Source organism: Microtus oregoni, unplaced genomic scaffold, assembly GCF_018167655.1.
Source record: "Microtus oregoni isolate MIOR12 unplaced genomic scaffold, Mior012 000138F_ref0000102, whole genome shotgun sequence".
In the NCBI taxonomy this organism is placed as follows: Eukaryota; Metazoa; Chordata; class Mammalia; order Rodentia; family Cricetidae; genus Microtus; species Microtus oregoni.
This window is the reverse complement of record NW_024544788.1, coordinates 511,411-530,470: the sequence shown is the minus strand read 5'-3', so window position 1 is coordinate 530,470 and position 19,060 is coordinate 511,411. Positions and strand designations below refer to the sequence as shown.

The 19,060-nt window shown below is 42.0% G+C and overlaps 1 protein-coding gene across 1 annotated transcript; it reads left to right on the top strand.

Moving 5' to 3' along the window:
* Positions 1-5,795: 5,795 nt before the first annotated feature.
* On the top strand, positions 5,796-18,824 carry LOC121444723 (STING ER exit protein). Its single transcript, XM_041646627.1, has 7 exons — positions 5,796-6,009; positions 6,231-6,348; positions 12,887-12,928; positions 15,132-15,270; positions 16,080-16,169; positions 16,833-16,925; positions 18,267-18,824. The coding sequence occupies exons 1-7, from the start codon at positions 5,886-5,888 to the stop codon at positions 18,327-18,329; spliced, it is 669 nt and encodes a 222-aa protein (XP_041502561.1). The 5' UTR covers positions 5,796-5,885; the 3' UTR covers positions 18,330-18,824.
* The last annotated feature ends 236 nt before the right edge of the window (positions 18,825-19,060 follow it).

Here is a 19,060-nt window from a genome sequence, read left to right as displayed (position 1 = left end):
ATTGCATCCTGGGGACATTGTGTCCGCCACACTCCCCATCCAAGCTACGTTGTCACAGCAAGTGGTAACATGGAATGTTTCCCAGCACAGATGAGTAGCAGTCTAGGCCATTGTATCCATAGCACAGTTAGCCAAGCACTCTTTCACCCCCGCCTCACCTGGACATCTTGGAGAAATGACCTCCTCACAGCCGAGGGCTCAACTCTCCCTGAGAGCAGGTCATTCCGTCACTCTCGTGAACGGAACCATCGGCAGCTCCCTGACTCTATCAGAGAAGAAAACAGTGTTTCTGATTTGCCCTGCCAGCTGCCCTTCTACAGTTTAGCAGTTGAAATTTCCTTGAGCTCAGGACGAGACGCACCACCCTCCGCATCTGCTTAAGAACACCCAATGGTTCTAAAAATTATCTTCTGCTATATACTTGATAAATGATTGTTTATGATGTTTGTGTCTTCATTTTTTTAACATTTTTTCAGTGTGTATATGTGTGTGTGTCTGCAGTAGCATGGCTGAGATGTGTTGGGAGGGAGGAGAATTTGGGGGACTGAGGGATGACTATGATCAAAATACATTGGATATGTATGTGTATAATATTCTCAAGGAATAAATAAAAATATTACTTAACTGTTTTTAAAAGGTTTGCATTCTTCTATAAATTTTCAGTGGATCTATTTCCCAAGCCCAGATTTCAGTTCCAACAGCATTTTTCCAGGTCATAATGCAAGTGCAAAAACCTCTGTATTTCAAAATTTAATGTAACCGTACAGTTCAGGAACTTCTGTTCAAACTTGTACTGAAGGTTATTAACCTACAATGCAGAGGCATGCTGCGAAGTGAATGTCTTTGATTCTCTACCCTGAAGAAAAAAATGAACACCAAAACATATATGAAGGCCGGAGAGATAGCTCAGTACTTGAGAGCCCTGGGGGTTCTTGCAGAGGCCCCTGAGTTCAATTCCCAACACCCACAAGGCAACTTACAACCTTTAGGGTGGTCTGACTCGGCCATCAAAGGCTGGGCTCCAGAACAAAAATATAAAAAGATAATGATTCTCTAAGATTTTCATTAATATTTTTCTTATGCTTAGGGCTAGGTGTGTAACAAGAGTACTTTCCTAACATGCACAAAGCTCTGGGCTCCTAGAGACCCAACAGAACCAGAACCAAAAGGATGGATGGTCTTGGGTTTTTTTTTTCTGCTTTTCAAGACAGGGTTTTTTCTGAAGCTTTGAAGCCTGTCCTGGAACTAGCTCTATGTAGACCAGGCTGGCCTCGAACTCACAAAGATCCACCTGCCTCTGCCTCCCGAGTGCTGGGATTAAAGGCGTGCGCCACCACGGCCCAGCTGGATGGTCTTGTTTTGTGTGTGGTACTTTCCTGCGTTCCCAGCACTGGGGAGGCTGAAGCAGAGGAGTTTTGAGTGCTAAGCTAACATGAGCTAGACAGGGAGCTTGCTGCCAAGCCTGTCAATCTGAGTTATATTCCTGGGTCCTATCTAGTAGAAAGTGCATGCGCGCACACACACCCACCAAACACACACACACACACACACACACACACACACACACACACACACATATATATATTTAATTTAAAATTGGAGACTGGAGAGGTCATAGGTCCAGGGCGCCTGTCTAATTGCGGTCTACATGTTTCTGTTTCTGCCGTAGAGTAAGGCTGCTGTCTGCTTTGGTCGGCGAAGCTTCTTTTTGCTGTGGGTAGTGACTACTGCAGAGACTCATACATAATCCAGATGCTGAAGGTAAGAGTATTCATGTTGGCGGCCCAGTCCCAAAAGGAACATCTAAACCACCCACTTCAGAACTGTGGAAACATCCCCAAAGAGGGGTTAGGAATATAAGAGTTGAAAGAAGGGTTGGGGGCGATTGGCCTGCTGTTTTCTGGGCACATTTAGCATGCTTTTGAACTCCCGGAAGCTGTGGTTATTTGCACAAGATTGGGCCCCTCATCACCCTGTCATGGAGTGGGAAGGGACTTACGAGACCGCACACTTTCTTGAGGACATGTAGGCGGGTAATGGCTGCTGAAAGAGAGGCCTTTTGTTCGGTGATATAGCCACTGTCAGTTGCCCATACTCTTGTAAATAACCCCTCAAACACACTCCTGGAACTCTGGGAAGAAGGAGAGCTCCAGTGGAAGTGGGAGAGGGACAAGATGGAGGAATGTGAACCAAGACACATTAAATACATATATGAAAATGTTACAGTGAAATCTGTAATTAAACATAATTAATGTATGTTAATAAAGTTAAAAATAATTTTTGTTATGTGCATTAGCGTGTTGCCTGCATTTATACCTGTGCACCATATGTGTGCCTAGTGCCCCTGGAAGCCAGAGAGGGGGTTAGAGCTCCGAAAATGGGAGTTACTGATGGTTATGTGGGTTCTAGGAATCAAACCCTGGTCATCTGGAATTGCAGCCACTGACCCATCTCTTCGCAGACACACACCCCGATAAGCTTGTGAAAAGAAGAGTCTTACATTTTAAATAATACATCTTCATGGAAGGGCTGGTAAATGGCTTTTTAAATTCCAGTTGGTGTATATCTTGTTTTCCTCTGGTCACAAAACCCTGAAGTCTTCAGTCAGATCTCTCTTTAAAATAAAATATTTTAGTACTGATACTTGAATTATTGAAGTTATGCAATATGAATTGTCTTGATGTGTTTCCCCAGGTGTCTACCCTCCAGAAAGAGAATGTTGGGAAGCCTTCTGGGTTAAAGAAGGAAGGATGAAAGATGGTCCCTTACACATAGGACAAACAAGACAAGCAAGATTTCTCTAATCACAAATCATTTACATGATTATGACTACATGATTAAGGCTTGGTATCCAAAACATGTCAAGAACCCTGGAACTCAACGATAGAATCCTTGCCCCAAATTCATGAGGACCTGGGTTTGCTCTCCAGCACTGCAGGAACTCTTCCAAGTCAATAATAAATTGACTAATTGCTGGGCGGTGGTGGCGCACACCTTTAATCCCAGCACTCAGGATGCAGAGGCAGGCGGATCTCTGTGAGTTCGAGGCCAGCCTGGTCTACAAGAGCTAGTTCCAGGACAGGAACCAAAAGCTACGGAGAAACCCTGTCTCGAAAATCCAAAAATAAAATAAAATAAAAAATAAATAAATAAATTGACTAATTAAAAGTGGGCAAAGGATGTGAGTTGACATTCATCCAAAGAAGATATACAAGTGACCAATCAGTGTATGAAAAAAAGTGCTCAACATCATTAGTTATCAGGAAAATGCAAATCAAAATCACAATGAAACACTGCTTCATAGCGACCAGGATGGCAATAAGAAAAAAAAGACTGACAATGGAGGCTAGAGAGATAGCTAAGCTGTTAAGGGCCCTTACTGCTCTTGCCAAGGAGCCCAGTTTGATCCCCAACATCCATCCATCTCAGGCAATTCACAACTGCTGGTAACTCCAGCTGAAGGGCAGGGCATTGGATGCACCCTTCTGGCTTCCATAGGCATCCACATGCACACATGCACATGAAGAAATAATAACAATAAGTGACAGAAAGCAATAATTCTTGGCAAGGCTGGAGAAGAGTAAAAACCATTGTACACTGCTGATAGCAATGTAAAATTGTGCACTCCTTGAAAAACTCTGGTAGGTTCTATAAGATTAAATATAGACTTGCTCCTGATGTAGCCATTTCACTACTAAGTCTATAACTGAAAGAGTTGAAAATAACCATCTTGAATATGACCTGTACACGCACATGACCATTGCAACTTGTATGTGAATATCCACCGCAGCTTTATCTATAAAAGCCAAAAAAGTGGAAACAGGGTAAAACCAGTCATGCTAGGATAAACAAAAAATAGTATACCCATACAATGAGATATTATTCAACTATAAAAAGGAATTACTTTTTACAAAATGGAAAGGGGGCAGGTAATGACTAATAAAAAGTATGAGATTTCCTTTTGATACGTTCTGGAATTAGATAAGGGCATTGGTTGCACAGTTTTGACTAAACTATTACCAAATTGAATTTTTTTTTTCTGAGACAGAGTCTCACTGTGTAGACTTGGTTGGCCTGAAACCCAGCAAGGTCCACCTTCCTTTGCCTTTTAAGTATTGGGATTGAGGGCTGGAGAGATGGCTCAGCGGTTAAGAACACTGACTATTCTTCCAGAGGTCCTGAGTTCAATTCCCAGCAACCACATGGTGGCTCACAACCATCGACAATGAGATCTGGTGCCCTCTTCTGGGGTGCAGGTATGCACACAGGTAGAACACTGTATACATAATTAATAAATAAATCTTTAAAAAAAAGTATTGGGATTGAAGACCTGCAACCATGACTGCCTATTAATACACTTTCAAAAAATGGATTACATATTATTTGAATTTAGTATTTTTAAATTATTCTCTCTGTTTGTCTATCTCTGTCTCTGACTCTCTGTCTCTGTCTCTCTCTGTCTCTCTCTCTCTCTCTCTCTCTCTGTGTGTGTGTGTGTGTGTGTGTGTGTGTGTGTGCACCACAAGTCAGATGACAACTTAATAGAGTTAGATTGTTCTTGCCTTCCATCATGTGGGGCCTGGAGATGGAATTTAGTTCATCAGGCTTTGTGGCAGGCCACTGAGCTCCTTCAGTGCCCACGTTGATTTTTTTTTAAGAATTTAAATTGTATCTTTTTAAATAAAGAAGCTTCAGCTGGTCACCTGGATACATGCTTGCAATCTCAGCATACAGGACACAGAGGGAAGAGGGTTATGAGTTCAAGGCTACCTCAACTAGATAATGAAACACTTCATTAGATAAAAAGAAATGAAGGAAAGAGGGAAGGAAGGAAGGAAAGAAGGAAGAAAGGAAGGAAGGAAGGAAGGGGGAAGGGAAAGAAAGGGAAAGGAAGGAGGAAGTAAGAGGAAAGGAAGGAGGAAGGAAGAGGAAAGGAAAGAAGGAAGGAAGGGGTAGGGAAAGGAAGGAAGAGAAGGAAAGGAAAGAAAGGAAGGACAGAGGAAGGTGGAGAGATAGCTGAGCAGTTAAGAGTGTTGGCTGCTCTTCCTGAGAACTCTGGTTCTATTGGACACACATGACAACTCATAACCTTATGTAATGCCAGTTCCAGAGGCTCCAAAGCCTTCCTATGCAGGCAAAGCACTCGTACACATAAAATAAAAATGTATAAATTTTAAAAACTAAATTAAAGAAACAAAGAAGAAATAGGGCTGGAGGATAGCTCAGAGATAGAATGCTTGTCTGGTATGTGCAACGTCCTAGGTTTAATTCCCAGTACAGCCGAAAAAAAGTTTCTACTTCATTAGATACTCATTCTGAATATTGTCAATAAAATAAAAATATTTACAGGTACATCTAGAATCTAGGGTGTGTTGTCTGTGTGTGTGTGTGTGTGTGTGTGTGTATGATGTATAGTCCTTTATTATGTCAGGTTTTGCATAAATTCATGGATATTTATGGATCAGAGAAATGGCTCTCTAGGTAAAAGTGCTTAAGACCTGAGCTGTATCTTTTGAGATCCACAAAGTGGAAAGAAAGAATAGAAATCAGAAAGTTGTTTTCTGACCTCAACACATACACACTAGTGCGCTAACAAATAAAACAAGATAAATATTGATGATTGTATAGAAATCAAAATAATTTAAATAATAGTGAGCGGGTCGACAACTAAAGCTGTTCCAACTAACTGCCTAGGCAGAGAAGCATCTGTCAACAACCCTACCCCGCCTCCCCCTGCATCGTAGCCAGATGGGACGTTCCGGAAGTTAATCAGGCCGGCACCAGCACGTGACCAGGGAGAAGCCAGGTCCTACACGTGCGTCTGTGACGCCATCTCGGCGCGACCCTTCATTTCCTTAGAGTTCTCTGGCTGCTCCCCTTGAGCTATGCCGAAAGTCGTTTCCCGGTCGGTGGTCTGCTCTGACACCCGGGATCGCGAGGAATATGATGACGGCGAGAAGCCCCTCCATGTCTACTACTGTTTGTGCGGCCAGATGGTCCTGGTGCTGGGTGAGTGGCGGGAAACTGCTGCAGCGAGACGTAGGGCTTTTTTTTTTTTTTGGAGACAAGATCGCATTAAGTTGCTCAGGTCGAACTTGAATTCACTATGTAGTTTAGAACGGCCTCGAACTTGCCCGCGATCCTCCTGCATTACAGGCGCGCACCACCACTCTAGGCTCAGGATATTTTTAAGTGGTTCTAAGCGGCGAAATCTTTCTTCATTCCTTTAGATTGTCAATTAGAGAAATTGCCAATGAGGCCTCGGGACCGGTCTCGCGTGATTGATGCTGCCAAACACGCTCATAAGTTTTGTAACACCGAAGATGAGGAGACTACCTATCTTCGGAGGTAAGGGCTTAATGCTCTATTTCCCTGCTGTGTTGAGGTCAGTTTGTGAAGAATGTAAATTATTCTGTGTAGTATTAATCAGCTCACATAGTTAGGTCTGATACTTTGACATTTGTGCTAGTAGTCTAACTTATGATAATGCAGCAAATTCTTTCTTGTACTCTGTTAAAATGGTACTGAAACTTGATTCTCTTGGCATTTGGTAGCTGTGATGTTCCAATTACAGGTTTGAATGAGTTTGTACAGCCTGCAACTTTAGTTGTTGTTATCGGTATTATTTGCAGGGCTGGTGAAGGAGCCAAGGGCCTTAGTCTTCCAGGATGAGCACTCTCCCACAGAGTTAACATCCCCAGTCTATAAGCTTATGCATGGCCTGTACCAGGTACTGAGCTAGGTACCAGGTCTTGAATGAATAAAGCACAGTCTATATTAAAGATGTCAGTGAGGAAATTACCATACGGTAGAAGAAGAAAACTAAGTACCAGAAGCTGCCTTCTAACCTCCGGATAGGCAGGCCATGGCAGCTCCATCCATGCCCACAACAGACAATACAAAAAAAACCCCAAAAATTTAAAAGAAACAAACAACAAAACGCCAGGCCTGGTGGCACATGCTTTTAATCCCAGAACTTGAGAAACAAAAGTAGACAGATCTCTATGAGCGCCAGTCCAACCTGGTCTATGTTGTGAACTTCAGGTCAGCCTAGTCTACATAGTAAGACCCCCATCTCTCTATGTGTTCCATATACACATATGCACACTTACACATACACAGAGATGCTAGGTGAGAAGGGATAAGTCAAAAGCCTGGTCTACAAGAGCTAGTTCCAGGACAGGCTCCAAAACCACAGAGAAACCCTGTCAGCTGACAATTCTCAAAACTTCAGCCTCCAAATCTGAGCCTATTAATTTTGGTTGCTTAAAGCTACCCAGATTGTGGCATTTTACTATAGCAGTTTTAGCATGCTAATACACCAGTGTATTCCAAATGTCTTAAGTGCCCAGCATACAACAGGAGCTCAGAAAATGAAATATTTGCTGATTGAGTGAGTGGACTTTATTCTGGGGGACAGATATTCTGTGGTATTGGACACCTGGCGATGACCACTTTTATCTTCTTCTTCTTCTTCTTTTTTTTTTTTGTTTTTTCGAGACAGGGTTTCTCTGTGGTTTTGGAGCCTGTCCTGGAACTAGCTCTTGTAGACCAGGCTGGTCTCGAACTCACAGAGATCCGCCTGCCTCTGCCTCCCGAGTGCTGGGATTAAAGGCGTGCCCGGCCCACTTTTATCTTCTATACACACCTTAGAACTCTTTCCTTTTTAAAAGTGTGTGAGTGTGTGTTAGTGCTTTACTTGCATATATGTGTGAAGAAGAAGGCATCAGATCCCCTGGAACTGGAGTTACAGACAGTTGTGAGCCACCATGTGAGTGCTGGATATTGAACCCGGGTCCTCCAGAAGAGCAACCAGTGCTTTTACTGCGGAGCCAACTCTCCAGCCCCCTCTTTCCTTTCTTTTAACTCTGTATTATTAGTTTCTCCTGGTTCTGTCCAATTCTTTGTAACTCTTCAGTCCTTCCTTTTTCTCTCTCATCTACTTTCTCATGTATGTATGTATGTATGTATGTATATAAAGGGGCTCATGTAGCCTAGGTTATATGTAGGTGATATGTATGTATGTATGTATATAAAGGGGCTCATGTAGCCTAGGTTATATATAGGTGAAGGCTATGGATCCCAGGGATAGAACGTGGGTCATCAAGTTTGGTGGCAAATGCCTTACTTTTTGAGCCATCTCTCACTCTCGTATGGGTTTTTCCCCAGCAATGCCAGTGTTCCTTGGCTTATCAGTGCATCACTCCATTATCTGCCTGTATCATGTGACTTTTTCTGTGCCTTTTAATTTTTATAAATTTTATTTTCTGTATGTGGATGTTTTGCCGGCATGCATGCTTGTGTATCATTTATGTGCCTGGTGCATACAGAGGCCAGAACAGGAACTGGAGTTGCAGATGGTTGTGAGCTGCCATGTGGATACTGGGAATAGAACCCTAGTCCTCTGGAGGAATAAACAGTGCTCTTGACCTCTGAGCCATCTCTCCAGTCCCTCTTCTCTTATTATTTTAACTTTTTGTTTATTTTCATTTATTTTTCTGACAGTCTCTCTTGTAGCACAGGCCTGGAATAGGAGGATACTTAGCGGAAAATGACCTTAATTCCTGATCCTCCTGCTTGTATCTCTCAAGGGCTCAGATTACATGGTTCACTTTGTGCTTTGTTTTATCTTCCCCCATTATTTAGAAATCTGGTTTTGAAAATTATCAACTAGCTTTAGGATCACTGTAATAATTACATATACTATTTATAGAAAGTTATGCATATAATAGTATTATGTATTATTCAGTTAGTACAGAAAGCAATTGCATTAGTTAGGGATTGTATTGCTGTAAAGAGATACCATGACCATGGCAGCTCTTAGAAAGGAAAGCATTTCTTTGAGGTAGGGGCTTACAGTTTTCGAGGATTAGTTCATTCTCATCATGGCAGAGAGCGTGATGACATGCAGGCAGACATGGTGCTGGAGAAGGAGCTGTTATGTTGATATGCAGGCAACAGGACTATTTCACTGGGTGTAGTTTGAACATAGGAGACCTCAAAGCCCTTCCTCCAACAAGGCCACACCTACTCCAACAAAGCCACACCTAATAGTGCCACTCCCAATGGGGGCCATTTTCTTTCAAACCACCAGCAATTTAATACAACTAGTCTGCAGTCTCCTGTAACATCACAAACCTGGTCAAGAAAACTACTGGGTGCTGGGCGGTGGTGGCGCATGCCTTTAATCCCAGCACTCGGGAGGCAGAGGCAGGCGGATCTCTGTGAGTTCGAGACCAGCCTGGTCTACAAGAGCTAGTTCCAGGACAGGCTCCAAAACCACAGAGATACCCTGTCTCGAAAAACCAAAAAAAAAAAAAAAAAAAAAAAAAGAAAACTACTGGGTGACCCTAGACTGAAATAGAAACCCTGTAATCTGATCAGCCTTACCCTTAGAATGAATCAGCTATAGTACTAACCTTACTTAGTAGCAAGTAGTACCTTATTTAATGGCAGGGCCTAGGCCAGGGACTTGTAGCCAAGCACTCTTGGAGTTCAGAGTTCCTAGTACTTACCAACAAGCAAGTACACTCCCTTTGACATAGTTCGTGGTCTAGTCATGTGCAGCTTTTCCAAGGGCTTACTCTGTGCTCTTTGGCTGGCCAAGGCAGAATTCTAGTCTTTTCTTAGTGTTCCTCTTTTTTGCCAGTTGCTGAGCACACAGCTTTCCCACCTACTTCTTGAGTGAGAATAATAATTTGTGTTTTTTTTCTCTTTTTTTTTTTGACACAGGTTCTCACTATGCAGCCTAATCTGGCCTTCAATTCAATCCTCCTGCTTCAACCTACCATGTGCTGGGTTTACAGGCAAGTGCCACCATACCCAGCTATATCTTTGTTTTTCATTATAGGACTTCTAGGTAACCTGACTTATTGTCTTATAATTGTTCATAGAATAACTTGGCAGTGTTTTTATGTCTATAATATTGGTAGGAAATTTTAGGGTTTTAAGTCCTGATGACATCAGACATTCTATATAGCAGCAATTCCACGAATACACCATGTATATATGGAGTATTTCATTCAAATGAAATCCCACTTTGTATCTGAACTGTGGCTCGAGGACCATCTCTTCATGAAGTTTCTGTGACTCTCTCAGACAGAGTGTGGTGCTACCACCTCTGCTGCTATTATAGATTGCTCCACTTAAGAATTTGGCTTGGCTGGGCAGTGGTGGCACACACCTTTGATCCTCAGGAGGCAAAGGCAGGTAGATCTCAGAGTCTGAGGCCAGCCTGGTCTACAGAGTGAGGTCCAGGACAGCCAGGGCTACACAGAGATACCGTGTCTCGAGAAAAGAAAAGAAAACTTTTAACTTTGTCAACCAGCTGCAGTGACTTACAACTGTTATCCTAGCATGTGGGAGTCTGAAGCAAGAAGATTGCTTTGAGTTTAAGGCCAGCCTGGGCTACATAGGCAAACTCTAGATCATATTGGGCAGCTTCAATAAGATCTTATCTCAGAAAAAGCTTCTTGATGATCAGTTTAGTTTCCTTATTCAGATGAATCCATTTAGTATTGTACATCTTCTCTGTGTACAGTTCTTTTAATTTTATGTGTATGTTATTTTACCTGCATGTCTATTTCTTTACCACATGTGTACCTCACAGAGGTTAGAAGAAGGCATTGGGTCCCTGGAACTGGAGTTACAGACAGTTGTGAACCACCATATGGGTGCTGGGAATTAAAACTAGTTACTTTGGAAGAGCAGTCAGTGCTCTTTACTGCTGAGCCCTCTCTCCAGTCCCTATATCTAGTGTTTTGCTTAGCTCTGGAGATAGAGAGATAAGGCAGAGTCTGTCTGATCTCAGGGAATGGATGATGGAAATGATGAAAAATTAATAAGTAGAAAAAGCAAGTAATTATGATTATTAAAACCATAAGAACAAAACAAAGGATTGGTAGAGAAAGTCACATGAGAACTTGTTTGAAAATGTAATCAGGAATGTGGAAGAGGGAGACTGTATAAGATTCTCTAGAAACCAGTTATGTTCTTAGGTGGTACCAGGGAAGCTACTTCTGCCTCTATTTAGAGAGTGATTTGGAGGAAGAAACTAATGGGAGCAGATTCTAGAATAAGTGGTTGGAATTTTTTATTTCCAGTAGGAATTCAGGTTGAAGAAGTCCTGTCTATGCTCTAACATACATAGCAGACAGTGAGAGCAAAGAGAAAGAAGTTATGACTATAGAAATGTACTGATACTATAGAACAATCTAAGATTTCCACATATTGCAAAACAAAAAATCAAAGGCAATTAAGAAACTGAGAAAGAAATACTTGCAAGATTTATTAATAGTGCAAGTCTTTTTAACGTAAAAGAAAAAAGTGACTCAAAAGATATGAACTAACAGTTCACAAAAATAAAACAAAAACGCACAAGTGGCTGTCACTTTGGTGCAGTTTTGAAAAGGGAATGCAGATTGACAGGTCTCGTTTTCTTTTCCCTATTTCTGAGATGTGTATTTATGTTACCCAGGTAGGTCTCAAACTATGATCCTCCTGCCCCAGCCTACCGAGTAGCCATGATTATAGATAGGTACATGCTATTGCACCCGTGAAGATCTAATTTTTCACATGTGAAATTGGCTGGGATGCACTTAACTACCATACACTGTCAGTGAGGCAGTAGAGAAACAGAACTCTTAGTGCATTGCTGCTAGTGTAAAGTGGTGCAAGTTCTCTAGAGAATGATTTCCGGAGTATGGTTCCTTGACTAAGAATGGCCTCCCATTGGCTTCTTTGAATGCTTGGGTCCCGGTTGGTGGACTGTTGGGAAGGATTAGGAGGTGTGGCCTTGTTGACGGAAGTATGTCACTGGGAATGAGCTTTCACTAACACCAGGCCCAGATTATTTCTAATCCCCTAGCCAATGAAATGCTATTAATACCTCATTGGTTAGGGGATAATGACAAGAAAATATATGCATTTCAGTACTAATACAACTTTGTGCTGTGTGTGTGTGTGTGTGTGTGTGTGTGTGTGTTTTGCATACACATGGGTGCATGGGTGTATATACACATGCATAATCTAGAGCCAAATGCTAGGGTGTCCTCCTCTGTCACTCTGCATTTTATTTCCTTGAGACAGGGTCTCTCACTGAGCCAGAACTTTGCCATTTCAACTAGGCTGGCTGGCCAGTGAGCTATCAACTCCCAGTGCTGGAGTTACAGGCATACATAGCCAAGGCTGGCTTTTTATGTGGATACTGGGGATTCTAACTTGGGTCTTTGTTCTGGCAGAACAAGCACTCTTACTCACTGAGTCATCTCCCCACCCCTGACACAATTTTGTCTAATATTTTCTGTCCATGGTTGGTGGAGTCCACAGATTTCAGAAGCCATGGGCGCAAATTGCTGACTGTATAATTGGTTGCTGCTATATTATTGTGGTTATCATTGTTGATACTACAAGACCAATCACAATTTTAACTATTAATACTACTTACCGTTTCTCTGTTTAGCTAGCATTATTATTAATTGCTCACAACCCTCTTAGTTGCTCAGTACATGCTCGTGAGAGAAGGAATACATGCTGGGGTTATACATTTAATACATGCTTAATCAGCCAGTTGATCTACAAAATGAAGAACTTCTGAACAGCCGGGCAATGGTGGCGCACGCCTTTAATCCCAGCACTAGGGAGGCAGAGGCAGGCGGATCTCTGTGAGTTTGAGACCAGCCTGGTCTACAGAGCTAGTTCCAGGACAGGCTCCAAAGCCACAGAGAAACCCTGTCTCAAAAAACCAAAAAAAAAAAGAACAGAACTTCTGAACTTTTACCATGAGTTATGATAAGTGATGAATGATGGGAAAAAGGAGCTAGGAGGTTAATTGGTTATGAGATTTGCTTGTAAGTTTTCATTTTTTTAACTTCCATTTTTTGTGCAGGCCTGAGGGCATTGAACGTCAATACAGAAAGAAGTGTGCAAAGTAAGTATCAACAGTGTGGGTTTTTCTGAGCATGGGTCAGTAAAAGCATACTGTGTTAGGAAAATAATCTCTTTTTGATCTCGATAATCTCAAAGGCCTTCAAACCAAATGCTAATATGCTTTCCAAAGATGCTAGTTAAATCCACCTCTGATCAGCTGATTATAAAAGTAAGGAAAATGAGGGCCTTTTTTTTCCTCAGAGGCAGGGTCTTGATAGGTAGTTCAGGATAGCTTTGAGCTTTTGCTCCTTTGCCCTAGCCTCCCAAGTACTAGGATTATAGGCATGCAGCACCACACCAGGCAAAAACTTGAGTTTTTAACATAGTATAATTTGAAAGATCAAGATGTAATATGTCTGCATAAAATGTACCCATCTGAATATTCAAGTCGATGAGTTTTGACAGAAAAATACAATAAATTAATGCCACCCCCGTCATGATAGAAAACATTTCCAACACCCTTCACCCTTTTCCCTGGTAGCCCCTGCTTTATGTCATACTGCTTTCACCGTTCCTAACACTTCTGTACAAATACATGTCTTTATACCTGTCTGTCTTTCCCTCTCTTTCCCTCTTCCCTCCTTCCCTCCCTCCCTGTCTCTTTCTTCTCTGCGCATGTCCGTGGCATGGAATACATGTCAGACTCAAAGGACAACTTGCATAAGAGTTTTGCCTTTTTGCATGTGGGTGTTGGGAGTCAAACTCAGGTTTTCCAGCTTCACAGCAGACTCCTTTACCCGCTCAGCCATCTCACTGGCCTCTATACTAGTTTTCCTCAGTTTGTTATTTTAGGGATTCATCCAAGGTGTTATATGTATCTTTTTGTTGTTGGTTTTTTTTTTTGCTTTTTGTTATTTATTTATTTATTAAAGATTTCTGTCTCTTCCCCGATATATGTATCTTTTTAAAATTGTTGACTATCCCATCCTATTAGTTCATTTACTCATTCACAGTGGTTTTTATTTTTGAGCATTCCATTGTATCAGTTTGTTTACCCATTTACAATTAATTTGAGTTGCTTCCAGTGTAGGCTATTATCAGTAAAGTTGCTGTGAGTATTCTAGATAGATTTTATTGTCAATATATATTTTCTTTTGGAATAGAATTGGCTGAGTCATAAAGGAAAATGTGACACAATATAATTTAGTTCCAGGTTTATGTATAAAATCTATTATGTAGACTATAAAACTAAGAATCTTAAAGGATGTTATTTAAAGCAAAACTTTCAGCTTTAGACTATTAATAGTAAGAATATTAGTGAGTTCAAGTTTTGTTATTGTTGTTTTGAGACAGGGTCTCTCTGTGTAGCCCTGGCTATCCAAGAACTTATTATGTAGACCAGGCTAGCCTTAAACTCACCTGCCTCTGCCTCCAGAGTGCTGGGATTAAAGGCCGGCCCCCATGCCTGGCAGTTAAGTTCAATCTTTACATAAGGACAATTGTGTCTTAGTTCTCAAAAGATTCAGAGTAGAGGGTGGGCGGTGGTGGCGCACGCCTTTAATCCCAGCACTCGGGAGGCAGAAGCAGGCGGATCTCTGTGAGTTCGAGGCCAGCCTGGTCTACAGGAACTAGTTCCAAGACAGGAACCAAAAGCTACGGAGAAACCCTGTCTCGAAAAATAAAAAAAAAAAGATTGAAAGTAGGAGCACTGAAGCAGAAGAAAACAAGTAGAAGATAGGAAGGCTTTGAGCTCCTCACCATACTGGATTGATGAGGCTGGTTTTATCATTTCTTGTAGGTCTACTTTTTAGCTCAAAAAGCATAATGGTCAGCCAAAGAAAGTGTCCACTTTCTCTGATGCTGTAAAATGAAACAGCAAAGGGGACAGAATGCCCAAACCAGTGCCAAGACACCTGAGTATAACGGTAGCAGTTTTTTACTACAAAGCCAAAGTAGCATTAGATAGCATTTCCCAAATTTTGTCTAATGTCAAAAATAATCATATGGAATGCCATTGAAAAGAGCAGAGTCTCAAGCCTTACTCACCCCCTACATTTGCCAAACCAGGATCTTATGGGCCAGGCCTAGGAACCTGATCGGAAATTTCAACATGCATCCTAATTGATTCTTGCCCAGTCCGTTAGGGGAAATGAAAACATTTTATGCCACAAACAAAGGTCTTCTGAAAAAGCAAGTCTCCTTTGTAAGTCATGCTTTGGGGAGTAGAACTAGAGCTTTGCAGAGATTCACTCCGCCATTTGCAGGTGTGGGCTTCCGCTCTTCTACCAGTCCCAGCCGAAGAATGCGCCTGTGACGTTCATCGTGGATGGAGCAGTAGTGAAATTTGGTCAAGGCTTTGGGAAAACCAATATATATACTCAGAAGCAAGAGCCTCCTAAGAAGGTAATTATCATCCAAGGGCACAGGCGACTTAATACAGCTACACATTTAGTCCCAGGTTTCATTAGTGCTGGGGATCATACGCAGGACTCGAACATATTATGCAAGACCCACTGAGCTGGAGCACTGCCCCCTAAGCTTTAAAATAAAGCAACTTTCACCTATACATCTATAATATTATTTATTAAGAAAATGCAATTGTTGTATATAGCCAGATATAGAACTATGACATTTATTATTTGCTTCATATGCAGTAATCTTGTAAGGTTACAAATTGTATAATTTTTATTTTCCTCTTTTCAGTTTTTTTTTTAGAGTGGGAACAATTAAATCCTCAATGAATTAGAATGATTTTTAAATATACTTAAAAATCCCTCAATAGTGGAGTGGAGAGATAGCTCAGCCATTAAAGGCTACCCTCACAACCAAAAATATAAGAGTTCGGTTCCCAGCACCCACAGCTGTCTCTCCAGCCACCTTTTGCCAGGTAGTGGTGGCACACACCTTTAATCCCATCAATCGGGAGGGAAGGCAGAAGCAAGCGAATCTCTGAATTCGTTTTTAGCCTGGTCTATAGAGTGAGTTCCAGGACAGCCAGGGCTAGACAGGAACTGTCTCAAAAAAAAAAAACTCAAAAGGAAATGCTTGAAAACGCTGACATTTAGATAGTTAGCCTGCCCTGTCCCTAAGAGGCAAGTATTCTCACACCGTGCCTGTACACAGGCACGCAAATGCATGTGCTTACATGGCTCATGGATCCTTGTGAGGTGACCTTAGCTTGATTAGCTTGATACCTCTTCCTTCTCTTCTAGGTGATGATGACCAAACGGACTAAAGACATGGGCAAGTTCAGCTCTGTTACTGTGTCTACCATTGATGAGGAAGAAGAAGAGATAGAGGCTGTAAGTGCTTCGGCTTTCATGGGAATTGGAATTGGGGGGCGGGGGAGTAAGGGGACTTAAGTCAGAGCCTCTGCGGAGCAGAACAATTGGCAGCCTTGCTTTCACACCCTGCTCCACTAGTAAGAAACTCATTGCTATTGGGAGTACCTGTTTCCCTGAATGGGAGGGACATCTGCTATAAAATGAGAACAAAGAATGTGGATCCTCTCATCACTTTTTAATTTTAAAACTACTGAACTGGATTCAGATCTGACAGTTTACGCCTATAATCCCAGTACTCTGGAGGTTTAGATGGGAGCATCTTACATTCAGGGTCTGCATGTTCCTATCTCAAAAACAAACCAATAAAAATAAGGTACTGGACTGAATAATTTTCAGTCCCTCCCAGGCAGGCTCTAATGGTTTGAGTCTGTCCTTAGCAGTAACAGCAGTTACTTTTCTGGTATTTCAAGCCAAGTGTTTTTTATGGAGGGATGTTATCAAATGATCACCATGGAAACCTGAAGTCTCCGGGGTTATTGAGAAAATGAAGAATTGGAAGTGTAGGGAGGCCTGCTGTTTGAGTTCCAATTTATGGGCTTGAGTAGTACAAATAACGCCTGAGGTCTTGATTGTAGTTCCTGGTAAGTGCGCTGGTCTGAAGGCCCTTCATTTTCCCTATAGAGGGAAGTTGCCGACTCCTATGCACAGAATGCCAAAGTGATTGAAAAACAGCTGGAGCGCAAAGGCATGAGCAAGAGGCGACTGCAAGAGCTGGTGAGTGGCATGGGGAAAGGCGCAGGCCTCCTGGCTTGGATTTCTTGCTTTGAATGATTTGCAAAGGCTCTTGGAAGTTACTAGTATAGTTGGCTGCCAGCTTCCTCACACCAGGCTCTGTCTGTGTTGGTAAATAGTGACTGGGGTCTAGCACTAAATTAGAAATCTTGTTTGCCAGGCCTAACTTGAGTGATGGTTAAACCTGCTACTTTCTCTCTAGGGTCAGGATTAAGGGCCAGGTTTTTTAGTGCTTTCCAGTACATGATGGCATACAGTTCTGCTACCTCAGTAAACCCAAATTGATGGCATACAGTTCTGCTACCTCAGTAAACCCAAATTGATGGCATACAGTTCTGCTACCTCAGTTTACCCAAATTGATGGCATACAGTTCTGCTACCCAGTATACCCAAATTGATGGCATACAGTTCTGCTACCTCAGTATACCCAAATTGATGGCATATAGTTCTGCTACCTCAGTTTACCCAAATTGATGGCATACAGTTCTACTACCTCAGTTTACCCAAATTGATGGCATAAGTGCTGCTACCTCAGTTTACCCAAATTGATGGCATACAGTTCTACTACCTCAGTTTACCCAAATTGGGACTTTGATTGCTTTTAAAGCACTGCTAGTTTTCTTCTTTATCCGTGGGATTAACTTGGAGCATGATATCTCTATATAGGGTGGGACCTACATTTTTCAATTTTTTAGCATATTTAGTGAGTTTCTTCATGGCATTTCATAAGAAGTGTCTCATTATCTTTGTTCTCATTCTTTCCCTACCCTATACTCTCCCTACCCCACAGCCTCCCCCTGTCCCTACCCCACAGCCTTCCCATGCTCCTACTCCACAGACTCCCCATACTCCTACCCCACAGCCTTCCCATGTCCCTACCCCCTCTGGTTGGTCTCCTTACTTCTTTGCATAGTATCCCTCCTCTGCTTTTTTTGTTTTCATTCTCTCTGGTTTTTTTTTTTCAAGACAGGATTAGTCCAGGCTGACCTGACAGTTGCTATGTAAGCTGGCTTTGAACTCCTCCTGATCCTCCTCCCTCTAGCTCCCTAGTTCATGGATTACAGGTCTCCATTCTGCTTGTCCTTCTGGTTTCTTAGCACACATATCCCTCCTTCCCCTTGATGATCTACACACACATACACATGTAATTTTATATCTAGCTTTCATGAGCCAGAGTTTTGAATTGATGGATAAGGATTGTAAAACCACAGTTGGCTTATACACTAAGCAGTTAAGGGCAAGTGGGACAACTAGAATAAAGAAGAAATGTTAAGAATTTCATGTGATTGTGATGTATCAGGGCATACTTTTTTTTCTTTCCAGGCTGAATTGGAAGCCAAGAAAGCAAAAATGAAAGGGACTCTGATCGACAACCAGTTCAAATAATTCAGATCTTTCTGAGTTGAGACTGGAGGCCGGCACTTAAATCAAGACGAAAAAGCTTCTTGATTTCATGGTCTCGTTTCTATGTCCCAGGAAGAATCTTTCTGACCATCCCATTGAGTTTCCTGCATTGCTGTTCTTGTCTTTCACTAAAATCCTTGACCCCATTTCACTTGCTTTCTAGGAGGTAGATTGTTTTCAAATCTTTGTATAAGTAAGTTTTCTGTCTTGTCTTTGAGACAAGTTCCTGGTACACACTGGAGGATGGCCCTGAACCTATAATCCTCCTATCTTAGCCCTCCAGTGCTGTAACTGCAGGAATGCACCACCGTGCCTGGCTTCCCTGTCAGTCCTCTTCTGTCATATCTTTAGGGCTAGATAAGTCTCTAGTTTCTAAGGTTGATGGTTTGGTGGTTTGTTTTTTTTTTTTCCGAGACAGGGTTTCTCCATAGCTTTTGGTTCCTGTTTTGGAACTAGCTCTTGTAGACCAGGCTGGTCTTGAACTCACAGAGATCCGCCTGCCTCTGCCTCCCGAGTGCTGGGATTAAAGGCGTGTGCCACCACCGCCTGGCAGGTTGATGGTTTTTTATTTCTTCTTCAAAGCTAATAACTGTTTTAAATTTTTTGAAAAAAATAATGGTATGAGAGGAAAGTTGGAGGAATTAAAATTAATTCCTTCTAATTCTTAAAAGGTGGATCCTTTTAAGAGATTCTGTCTCTGATCTTCGAACTGC